Source organism: Polypterus senegalus, chromosome 16 (assembly GCF_016835505.1).
Source record: "Polypterus senegalus isolate Bchr_013 chromosome 16, ASM1683550v1, whole genome shotgun sequence".
Lineage (NCBI taxonomy): Eukaryota > Metazoa > Chordata > Cladistia > Polypteriformes > Polypteridae > Polypterus > Polypterus senegalus.
This window is the reverse complement of record NC_053169.1, coordinates 38,422,088-38,434,526: the sequence shown is the minus strand read 5'-3', so window position 1 is coordinate 38,434,526 and position 12,439 is coordinate 38,422,088. Positions and strand designations below refer to the sequence as shown.

The 12,439-nt window shown below is 35.5% G+C and overlaps 1 protein-coding gene across 4 annotated transcripts in view; it reads right to left on the bottom strand.

Moving 5' to 3' along the window:
* The window catches only part of smoc2 (SPARC related modular calcium binding 2), a 220,189-nt gene that overhangs the window by 70,509 nt on the left and 137,241 nt on the right, over window positions 1–12,439 (bottom strand). For 2 of the 4 annotated variants that reach the window (XM_039738220.1, XM_039738219.1), the window contains exons 5-8: window positions 6,125–6,169; window positions 4,151–4,204; window positions 1,976–2,026; window positions 458–532 (exon numbers count right to left, since the gene is read on the bottom strand). In XM_039738220.1, coding sequence (XP_039594154.1) covers window positions 458–532; window positions 1,976–2,026; window positions 4,151–4,204; window positions 6,125–6,169 — 225 coding nt within the window. Of the gene's footprint in view, window positions 1–457; window positions 533–1,975; window positions 2,060–4,150; window positions 4,205–6,124; window positions 6,170–12,439 lie in introns of all 4 variants that reach the window. The other 2 variants (XM_039738221.1, XM_039738222.1) reach the window with 2 other exon arrangements.

The following is a 12,439-nucleotide window of genomic DNA, read 5'->3' as shown; positions in this document are numbered from 1 at the left end:
GTACAGCATTCCCAAAGCACCAGAAGGGGAAGACACTTGGTGCCATTTTTCAATCAATCAGTACATTAGGTTGAATATAAATGAGACTGAAATGTCAACATGAGTATTCATTTTCAGCTATAATTTAATGATTGTGCTCACATATAATGAGCTATTTTTAATAAATTAAAAGAGAAGTAATAAATCTTATGTCAAATCAAAATGGCTTATTAATTTCTATGGGGAAAACAGCACACTAGGGAAACAGAGAGACACCCCGATGGAGGTGTGAGCAGAATAATCATTTTTGTGTCAAATACTTTCAATAAATTATTAGGCACTTATAAGAATGCATGCTTAAAATTAATAACTTCTACTCTTAAGTTTTAATTTACTAATGACACATTCACTAATTCCAAAATTACCTCACAACCTAATTTCATTAGAAACTTTATTGAAGATTTTGTCTTCTTCCTACCTGGATTCCGAGTTCGATTGGTCTGCCGGCTCCTCACTTGCTCAGTCCACAAAGTTGGATAATGAGATGTAATATCTAAGATGAGAAACCAACAGAGCACGTTCACTCCACAGCAGCCAAAAATTCTTTCAATAAAATAAATTTAAATTTCAAGTTTCCATTAGTTGCAAGGGCTTTAAGTGGCACTAATCTATGCCATAACACTCAGGATGTTAACATGAAACATGAAGAACACTTCATAACTTGTACTCTCAATGTAATCTGTTTAAACAGAAAACATTAAGCCTTTAATCAAAAAGTGTAGCGGGAACAAGGAAATGGGAAAATGGAAAATTAATGAAGCACTCACTACATGTAGTAAGCATAATAAAATTTTGTCAAGACAAAAGAATGCATCAAACTGTAGTAGCACATTAGACACAAAATTCAAGCAATATTGGCAAATGAACAGAACAGAAAGAGGGCTGACAAAATTTCAAATGAAAGACAATTTTTCTTCATTTTAGGTTCTATCCTTATCTCTGGCCAGAGCACTCCTTTGTCTTTTCTAATGTTCATGTCTGTGTGTCTTTGCTGAATTCCTTTTTTTGACAGGACTGACTCTGGATTCACTGGATGCAGTGCCAAATGAGGATGGGGTCAAATTTCCTACTGCCAATCCTTTCCATGAAGTGTTGTCCTGGATCACCTTAAGCCACCATGTGCTTAGAGGCTGTACTGGGCCTCCTTTTTGCTTACAGCCTTTATATTTTATAATGCCTCTTTCCACTGTGCCCTTCCTAGCCACTTATATTTCTTTAGGGACGCTATATATTTGATGTACACTGTATATCTTTTGTGTATAATACTGTGTCTAGCACTTTGTTCTGTAATGTTTTGCATAATGCTACATGCATTCTATGTTCTTGGTGTAATATTTTAATACACTTTGATAAGCAGATCATGTAATGAGCAGTTAGTATCACAGGGCTGCCAGACCTATAATTTTTAGAACATTTTTTTTAGTAAATGTTTCATAAATCCCCATGATAAAATTTGCCTGTCCATTAAATTCTACACTTTATACTTTATGGACAAGATTGCCTCATAATTATTACTGAAAGATTTCAAACTGAATTAAATTCTGTCATACTATAAAAGAGTGGATTGTAAGGATAAGATACAGAATGTTATATTACCATATAATCTATCTTGAAATAGTTGGAGGAACTTACAGTAGCTTTCAAGACCAAGACAGTACTGAAGTGCAGTTTTTCAACGACCTCCGTTAGGTGGTGGTGTAAACCTTTTGGGTACGTCACCGTGAAAAATCTCAGTTACATACACGTTTAGAAATATTTGGAACTGCATTTATATTTAAAAAAGACTGGTTTTGAGATTGGCTGTCATTTTCTTTCAGATGGATAAACCAAAAATGACATCAGCAGCTCACACAGGCCTGAGTCATTACTTTATAGCATTGAGGGCTTGGCAAGAATTTGAAAAAGAAAATGAATAAATTTGTACAATTGGTATTACCTTCTTCATCTCCTTGAGGCTGTGGATCCAGCGCTGGAGCTGTTGAGTCATCTGAATTCAGAATGGAAAAGATTTGCAAGGAGACTACAATTATAAGAGTAAGCTGCGTATTTCTACATGCCAGAGTAAGAGATGATTTGCACATAGCCCGGCCATTAGGAAAGAAAAAAACAGAATTCAGTATAGTGGTTATAAATGGTGGTCTGAGGTCAGATGGGGAAAATCTAGTGGACATTTATCAAGAAGCCCACCCTTCATTATAAAAATTCTTTTCTCCTTGATTGATCAGCCTGTAGCCTCCCGGAATGATGGAAAAAAAAATAGTTAAACAGACAATTTAAAAAATAGACAAACGTAACCTAGAGAAGAAACAGAAGTAGAAGATTAACTGTGCCTGAAAAAGAGAATTTAAAAGAGTACTGCCTACATAAACATACTCCTTTTAGTATTACCTTCATGGACTAGTTGGATTAAAATTTAATTTAATGTTTTTTTTAAGTATTAAAAGTATGTTGAAAAATTAAAGAAGAATAACAAAAATGGAGGTCAAACGTGGAATGTTTCCCCCAAAATGGGATTCATTTAGTAATTTAAATGTCTGCTGTTGTTTGTAGGCATCCGATGATTGCCATAACTGATTTTAAGAGGGAGGATGTCATGCAATCCAGGAGTTTGCATAGTAGCTAAACTGATGAGACTACTCCATAGCATTACAAAGGTTGTTACAGCTAAGCATTAAATTAATTATATATAATTCTAATTAAAAAAATTGCAAGGATTCAGAAGAACAGTAATATGCATGCTGCCCTGGTATAGTAAGTGTTATTGATGAAGCCAATGGTATCCAGTTAATTGGTAGCAAAATGAACAGATCTTTTTAAAAGACCCCAGTCCTACAGGATGTTTTCTTATGAAATTATTGTAGCTCTAAATGTACAGACCACGGGCAGATATTTTTTGTTTTTGAAATTATAATAATATTAATATTGAAATTATAGAATACGGGCAACAGTGAAACACATATCGTGAGTTCGGAAATAAGAAAACAATTCAACAGGTAAATTTCTTCCAAATGACGCAATATAGTTTCCATCATTAAGAAATGAGGCTGATTTAACACACTGTTAATGAAATGTAAAATGCATCAGTTAAAATGTGTATTTGATTTCAAGTTGGTCAGCATGCTGGAAACAGAAATTACAGAATGTAGCTTAATAGTTCACAATATTTGAAAGTAAACTCAATAAATTTTAGAATGTTAAAAATGAGTTAATAAACAATTATTTTAATTTTATTATTTGGAAAAAAAAGAAGTTTAGGATAAGTTAGAATATAGGTTAATAACTTAGTGTTTAGCTAACAGCCATATTCCTGTCGAAAGTTCTATCCATATGCTGTATTAATGACAGAAAGTCTTCCAACAAGCTCGTGATAATATTCATGTATATCGAGTTCCATATGCATCCATAAAAAAGGACTGTTGCATTCCAGAAAGTGTCTTTATATTTGTTGTATAACAAAACTGGTTTCTGTTTACACCAGAGAAGCTATAATTAATGTAAAATAGGACATATAGCAGTTAAGCTGTACTGCTATATGAACAAAAAACCCTGAAATTGATTTATGCTCAAAGTTTTTTTTCTCACCGTAAATTAATTTTTGTTGATTGTAATAAAAAAATCATGGAAAATTAACACAACAACCTTAGACTATGAAAATATGACACCGAAATTGAAGTTTGAAGAGTTGCTTAAACAGAAACCACTTTATACGTGAGGTGGAAGGCCTCAGACATTGCATTGGCCTGTTTTATGGATCCATCTGGTCACCCTACAAACTATCATTTACAGACAAAATTCCCTGTTTGCACCTGAAGTGAGGCAAGCCATGTCCTGACTAGTTTTATTAGGTGTTTGTGAAAAAGAGGCATTTAGGCGTTATAGTAAAAATGTGATTTGTACTTAAATGGCTCATATTCAAAAGTATATATTTTTGCTGTTTAGTTCTACTCATTCTACTAAATTAATGTAATATATTACATCTTTTAAAAAAAAATACTTTAAAAGTATAAGATCAGGCAAGTGTACAATCATAAAAAGCTGCTAAATGCCTGCAAGTAAAGGAAAATGGCTGTTGTGCATGACAGATAAAAATCAGTTGTCCCCAGGCATGTACCTGTGTTAAAAAGGAGAACAGCATTCCTTTCAGAGAGGTGAGTCTCAGGAATCCCTTACAGAACACAAAGAAAATATCAGTAGGGAACCAGATTCAATTTAAATAAATAAATAGACATGCAGTAAAATAAAATAAAGAAAATCTTCATTCTCTTTTGGAAGAGATGAGTGTCTGAAAATATAAGCATCATTCTTAAGTAAAACAAAGTACATATATTACATTTTCAGGCAAAAAAAAAACAACAATTATCATGAAATTCATGTATTTAAGAAAAATTTGTAATGTTTAAATACTGTACAGTATATCAAATCTGTATTAATTTTACTAATATTACTTTCCTCGTTACTATTATATAAATGGAATTAGGCAATTAGTTTGTGGAAAAATCTACCATCTGCTTCATTTAGCAAGAGTGACTGTGAAGTATGTTTACCACACTGCTGCTTTGTAAGAACACAGAAATGAGACACATTCACCATCATCGTCTTTGACCGGCGCAGTATAAAAGTCGTGCAGTTTACAGCTAACCAGTTAGCCCGTTACTACAGCTGACATGCTAGAGAGAGATGTTTACTTTTACATTTATTCACTTAGCAGCGGCTTCTACCCAAAGCGACTTACAAAAGAGGTGAATGTGATCAAGTAAGCATCACTTTGGGACCAAGGACAAAGATACAAAATTGACCGCCATGACCACTGAAGAGCTCTGAACAAAATACAAATACAACTCCAAGGTTCCAAAAAACTAACATCTAATATCAGGTGGACAGAACAAGAGTCTTAAAATGTTTCTTACACACATTGAGGGAGTCAGAATTTCAAATGGAGGCAGGAAGCTCATTCCTTCTGGAATTTCTCTTCTCATGATTCTTGGAAGAAATTTTCCTGCATAGACGGTGTGTTGCTATGTAATATTTACAATGTTAACAATTGCAAAGAATAATAACAAATGAAATTTAATGGCAGTCATGTGATTCCGTAATTAAAAGTTCAGAAACTATTATCAACTTACCAACTGACATAGATATAGAATTCTCACTCTTTTGATAGTAGTGCTGTTCCTATTGCAGCAATAAAAAGCATTATCAAAAGTAAAAGAAGTTTAGTCTCAAGCAGAGGAGACTTTTCTGAGGACCTGATACAGGTCTTCAAAATTCTCAAAGGGATTGATAAAGTAGATCCAGCTAAATTTTTTCAACTGGACAGTGAATCAAATAATCAAATATATCATTGGAGATGAAGGGGAAATGCATTTCTGACTAAAGCCAGGATGCATTTGTTTATGCAGAGTTGTAGAAATCTGGAAAAAAAACAACCGGGACATGTAGTTGAAGAAGAAATGTTGACAATCTGGATCTCTGGATGAGATATTGGGACAGCTTATCTATTAGCTAAGCAAAAAATTTAATGGACTGAATCTCACTTGGCAAATTTCATATGTTATGTTTTTAAAAATGGTCTAAATTCTCAATGTACATTTGATGACTACTAGGCACAATGTGCCCTTCTGCTGTTTATGGCAGAATGTTTAATCCATTTACACTTGACAAGAAATTAGCATATTTGAATTTGTTATGTGTTAGGTACATTCAAAGATTCTGATAAAATATTTTTAGCCCACAAAAGGAACATTTTACTGAATTATAAGGGTTTTAAAGAGTTCTACCTTCACCTCTAATTTTGTTATGTGTGCTTCTGTTTGTCATACAAAAAAGCCAGACACAACATTTTTTGCATCAACAAACAGATTTATTTGAATTAGTCAGTCTTTTGGTGCTGCTGTTATTTCTTTAACTGCACTATGCAGTTGATTTTCAGTGGTCTGTGTACAGTTCTGATGTAATAAACATACTTTACAGTCACTCGTCAATTCCCATTTAAATATGTTTTGCTTATGTATTAAAAAATATGGTTAAGAAGTGGCAAATGAATTAACAAGATAGTTGTGTGAATGGATTTTGCTTAAACATTTACCTGTTTTTCCAGCATCTTTGCGAGGTACCTTTTCTGGAATGGCCCCTGAAATCACAATATTCAAACATATAAACTATTAACCAATCAAAGAAGTGAATCAAATGATATAAGCAGGGTAATTTAATGAAGAACCTTTAAAGCACCACATAAAAATAAAGAGTATTGTTATGTCCACTTACAGAGCAATAATCAGAGCTTGTCATTGTGTTTGATATTTTAACCAAAGGAATGATTTCAATATTTGAATTCACGAGCCGTAAGCTCCAGAGGTATTAATGAGCTAGAACCACAAATGGGTAAATTCATTAATTTAAAATAGACACAAAAAAACGAAATCTGAATGTAAACAAAACGGTCAGCTGAATTTTATATATTTAAAGGGGTTTATTGATTTTAACAGTGTGTGGCCTATACTGTATGTATTTACTAATGTGATTAAAATATTTACAAAACACTAAATAATAAGTATAATTTAATCATGGTGTGCTTGACAAGTGTTCTCACAATTAATTAAAAAAAGATATAAGAGAAGACTTTAAATAATGTTTTGATGATTTGGTAGAATATGTATGCAATATATTGAATATTGTTGTATTATGCTATTAATATTTCATAATTGCAAATCTTCACATGTGCTCTTGGACATATTCTCTAAAAAAATAAATTGAATTAAATTGACAAATTCAAAAGGTGACGTCTGTAAATATAAATTTGTCCAGTAGATTTGCAACATGTTAGAAACAAACAACTAATTCACTGCTCTAATGTATTGTGACAGATTAGGGCTGTATCGCTCCCTTGAACCCTTGTCCAAGACTCTAGACACCAGAAAACAGTGCAATAGTTGACTTTATTTAAATGCCACAGTGCACAAAGCACCCTCTCCTCCACTATACTCATAAACAAACTAATCACACTAACAATAAACAATCCTCCACGCTCAGACACATTGCCACCCTTCCACCCAGCTCAGCTCGTCGTCTGGGAGCTCCCACAGTCCTTTTATCCTCCCTGACTCGGAAGTGTTTCCAATCCCAAGTCCACATGATTCTTTATCACTTCCGGGTCAGGTACAAGTCCTTCTTCTCACCCCGGAAGCACATTGCTCTTCCTTTGACGCACTTCAAATGAGTCTTCAGTCCTCCCTGCAGCTCCCTCTTGCGGCCCCTGTAGTATCCAGCAGGGTCGTGTATAAAAACTACATAGTCCATGACTCCCTGCTGGTCTTCGGGGCACCTCCATACTGCAGGGAGGGCTCCATCTGGCGGCCTGGGGGTATTGGTCAGGATAACAAGCTGGCCAAAGACCACAGTATACACATCATATTAAATGTGCATTGCAGAGGACCCATAGAGGGTCTAGACAGTCGGCTCTTTCTATTTCTTTTTTTGATATTTGGATGTTTTATATTCTATATTTTTATGTTAATTTGGTTGTGTAATTGCATCTTTTAGATAGATAGATAGATAGATAGATAGATAGATAGATAGATAGATAGATAGATAGATAGATAGTCATGCATTTATGACTGTTTACCACCTTCCTGGCTCTAAAGAGGTAAGCAGTACCACCCTGAGATGAGAGGGGGCGCTGGTGCTAACATTATCTTCTCTTTCCTCCTCCTCTGCAATGATTCGAAAAGAGTCATCTCAGAAAGCACAAAATCAAACCAAATTTCAGGTATTTGTGCACAAATCAATAAATTGTGGTTGCAGTGGACTAAAGAACACAAACACCAGAACATGAAGAATTGTAAAATATGTTCTTGTGTTGTGAATCTATGTTCCTGCTGGTTTATGGTGATGGAAATGCCAGGATGTGTGAAATACCAGATACATCCATATTTCCTTTAGCTCTATTTCTGTTATGCCAAACACAAGGTACGGCATAGAAAGAAATGGAGGTGACCAGGAGAAGAAACATCATGAATACAGTTGTTACCAAAAACAAGTTGTGAACAGAATGTCCATATCGTCTTTCATCAAATCCAAAATATTGCCCAAAAACAAAAGCCTATAGCCACAACCTAGAAGTCTTTAAAAGTGAAACAAACACCTAAAAACTAACCGCAACCTCATACAGAGAATTTCTTTGATGTATCAGCAAAGTCAGATGACCAGGAATTTCACAATCTTTTATCCCGTCACACCAATGACATTGGCACTATGCCCCTCTTGGTTACATTTTATAGCAAAATTGAGGCAACTGCTACTCCAAACAGTGGCATACATACATAAAACACAGATGGTTTTGGAAATAGATACCAGATATTTTCAGCTGTCCTAGCTAGAGAATAATGAAAGAAATTGATTCTGTGACCCAAAAACTGATTGTAGAATGTAAAGAGTCACAAAAAAAGGAAACAAAAAAATGAATAGCAAAGGCAAATCCCGGCAATTTCAGGATGACAATGATGTTGTAATAACCTGGGATGTGTTTTGATTGATCTGTTAATATGAGTACACAATACCTCGTATATAATCTATAGCTCAGCAGTTAACTGACCCAGTAAAGAGGACATTTATACCATATCACCTGTACCAGCACCTCCTTCAGGTAATTACATCATTATGTCTTCAAGAATCATGATCTCAAGAAGAAAACCCAACTAATGGTCTATAACGCAGTTAGTGCCACTCAGTATGGTGCTGAGACCTACACTACCTACAAATTAAAACCTCCATTAGTATTGCCTGTCGAAGATTCCCTATAACAACTGAGGGATTTGTACCACCAATTTCAGCATATTAATAATAATAATAATAATAATAATAATAATAATAATAATAATAATAATAATTCATTACATATTCACAAAGGCAAAGACAACCAACACTGAAAACCATGATCTTTCAAAGTCTACTGTATAAGCTAGGCCACCTCATGAGAATTCCTAACTCTGGTTTACTCCTAGATGAATTAAGATCAAAAGATCTAAGATGACAAGATAAAGCTGTTTAAAGCCTACTTTATAAAAGACCAGTTCAACGTCACTGACTGAGAGAGTGTAGTCATTGGCAAAAGTACACGAATAAGAATGCAGATATGTGCAAGTCTCTACGAAACAGAAACACTCCATTGTCAAGAGAACTCCACAGTAATCTAAAATCACATATAACGTTGATGGGCACCCTTGTCATGTTAAGTGACTGCCGAGCGACTCAAGCAGAGCAATGTTTAAGTCAAAACATCATGGCAAATTAGGCGCAACCCTTCATTGTAAGTGCATACTCGTGTCACAAGACTACAGAAATCCTAGAATGGCTCCAGAAATATGTCAGTCAGTTCCACGTAATGGACATTCTGACCATTTCATCAGATCTCAGTCTAATTTAACATCTATAAAATGAGACTGGAAAATCTACTCAGATTAACAACTATGGGACATGCAGGAGTTAGCATAATAGCATCCATGTGCAGTCCATGCCTGTTCTGAGGACAAATGAAGGAATGACTTGATGTCAAATAGAGCGGAGAGAGGGTAAACATTTTGGGGAGTATTTGAAAAGGAAGGAAAAAAATGTACCCTCTCCAAGGTACACAACACTTGTTTAGAAAATATGAGAAAGTGAATCAGTTGTAAATTTTGTGATTCTCCCTAGTGTGCACAGGTACGCACAATAAAATTGCATTTTCACAGGGATAATATTGCTGGAGGACATCTGGTAAATAATTATTACCAGACCACTTTAGACATTCTAATCCCATGTGAATCTGCCATGCCAGAAATTTTTTCTGAGCGTGTCATTAATAATTCTGGACCTAAACAATAACTGTTTTTGGCCTCTTCTGGTAATTCTAGTCCTGTGTGGATACAACTGTCAGCGCACTGTGCTGAAGTTGTGCTGTCGGACAGTGAAAGATCCAAATATGAACGTGTTCCTGGACATTTCTACAGGAGTGAATCAGCCAACCTGACATCTGACATCATGCAAATGGAATGGTGCACAAATGAAAAGGTAAAATGAAAATCTGAAAAATGTTTTTTAACCAACCAAAGTGTCAAATTAAATTAACAATGAAAATGTTGATTATAGTAAGCACATTTATTTTTGCACCAGGCAATCTTTTGTACTATTTCTAAATTAAAACCTGAGAAATGTAACATTGTCACTCCACCAAGGGTTGTTTCCTGCATTGCACCCCCCATGACCTTAAAGTGGTAAGATGATTGTTATCAAAAATGTATATATATGAACATGTTATACAGTAATTATTCTACTAATATATTAATCAAGCATCTTACTTCCATTTGTCCACCCATTTTCTGAACATGCCTAATTCAATTCAGCATTGTGGCATGCTGTTCCATTTCAGAACATCCTCACCATCTTAGAAATGTCAGTTAATCTAACCTGCATGTTTTTACAATGGGAGATTAATACTGGAACACATGGAGAACAAGATATGGGAAGAATGAAGAGAGGCATAGGATCTGCACACAGAACACTGGAACAATGAGGCAGCAATGCTAACCACTGCACCCTCATAAAATCACGAAAATAATAGAACAAAAACTGGTGGAAGTATTGTTAGTTATTATAAGTTTTTCTTCATTTACTTGATATAATACTTATAAAATTATGATTTAGGAATCCCACTGTTGACTATTTGCTCCCTTCCTTGAGGTGGTGGTCATTCACAATCACTATTACTAGACCAGCTTGGACTTTTCAGTTATCCTAACAGATATACAGTGGTGTGAAAAACTATTTGCCCCCTTCCTGATTTCTTGTTCTTTTGCATGTTTGTCACACAAAATGTTTCTGATCATCAAACACATTTAACCATTAGTCAGATATAACACAAGTAAACACAAAATGCAGTTTTTAAATGATGTTTTTATTATTTAGGGAGAAAAAAAATCCAAACCTACATGGCCCTGTGTGAAAAACTAATTGCCCCCTGAACCTAATAACTGGTTAGGCCACCCTTAGCAGCAATAACTGCAATCAAGCGTTTGCGATAACTTGCAATGAGTCTTTTACAGCACTCTGGAGGAATTTTGGCCCACTCATCTTTGCAGAATTGTTGTAATTCAGCTTTATTTGAGGGTTTTCTAGCATGAACCGCCTTTTTAAGGTCATGCCATAGTATCTCAATTGGATTCAGGTCAGGACTTTGACTAGGCCACTCCAAAGTCTTCATTTTGTTTTTCTTCAGCCATTCAGAGGTGGATTTGCTGGTGTGTTTTGGGTCATTGTCCTGTTGTAGCACCCAAGATCGCTTCAGCTTGAGTTGACGAACAGATGGCTGGACATTCTCCTTCAGGATTTTTTGGTAGACAGTAGAATTCATGGTTCCATCTATCACAGCAAGCCTTCCAGGTCCTGAAGCAGCAAAACCACCCCAGACCATCACACTACCACCACCATATTTTACTGTTGGTATGATGTTCTTTTTCTGAAATGCTGTGTTCCTTTTACGCCAGATGTAACGGGACATTTGCCTTCCAAAAGTTCAACTTTTGTCTCATCAGTCCACAAGGTATTTTCCCAAAAGTCTTGGCAATCATTGAGATGTTTCTTAGCAAAATTGAGACTACCCCTGATGTTCTTTTTGCTTAACAGTGGTTTGCGTCTTGGAAATCTGCCATGTAGGCCGTTTTTGCCCAGTCTCTTTCTTATGGTGGAGTTGTGAACACTGGCCTTAATTGAGGCAAGTGAGGCCTGCAGTTCTTTAGACATTGTCCTGGGGTCTTTTGTGACCTCTCAGATGAGTCGTCTCTGCGCTCTTGGGGTAATTTTGGTCGGCCGGCCACTCCTGGGAAGGTTCACCACTGTTCCATGTTTTTGCCATTTGTGGATAATGGCTCTCACTGTGGTTCGCTGGAGTCCCAAAGCTCTAGAAATGGCTTTATAACCTTTACCAGACTGATAGATCTAAATTACTTCTGTTCTCATTTGTTCCTGAATTTCTTTGGATCATGGCATGATGTCTAGCTTTTGAGGTGCTTTTGGTCTACTTCTCTGTGTCAGGCAGCTCCTATTTAAGTGATTTCTTGATTGAAACAGGTGTGGCAGTAATCAGGCCTGGGGTGGCTACGGAAATTGAACTCAGGTGTGATACACCACAGTTAGGTTATTTTTTAACAAGGGGGCAGTTACTTTTTCACACAGGGCCATGTAGGTTTGGATTTTTTCTCCCTAAATAATAAAAACCATCATTTAAAAACTGCATTTTGTGTTTACTTGTGTTATATTTGACTAATGGTTAAATGTGTTTGATGATCAGAAACATTTTGTGTGACAAACATGTGCAAAAGAATAAGAAATCAGGAAGGGTGCAAATAGTTTTTCACACCACTGTACATGG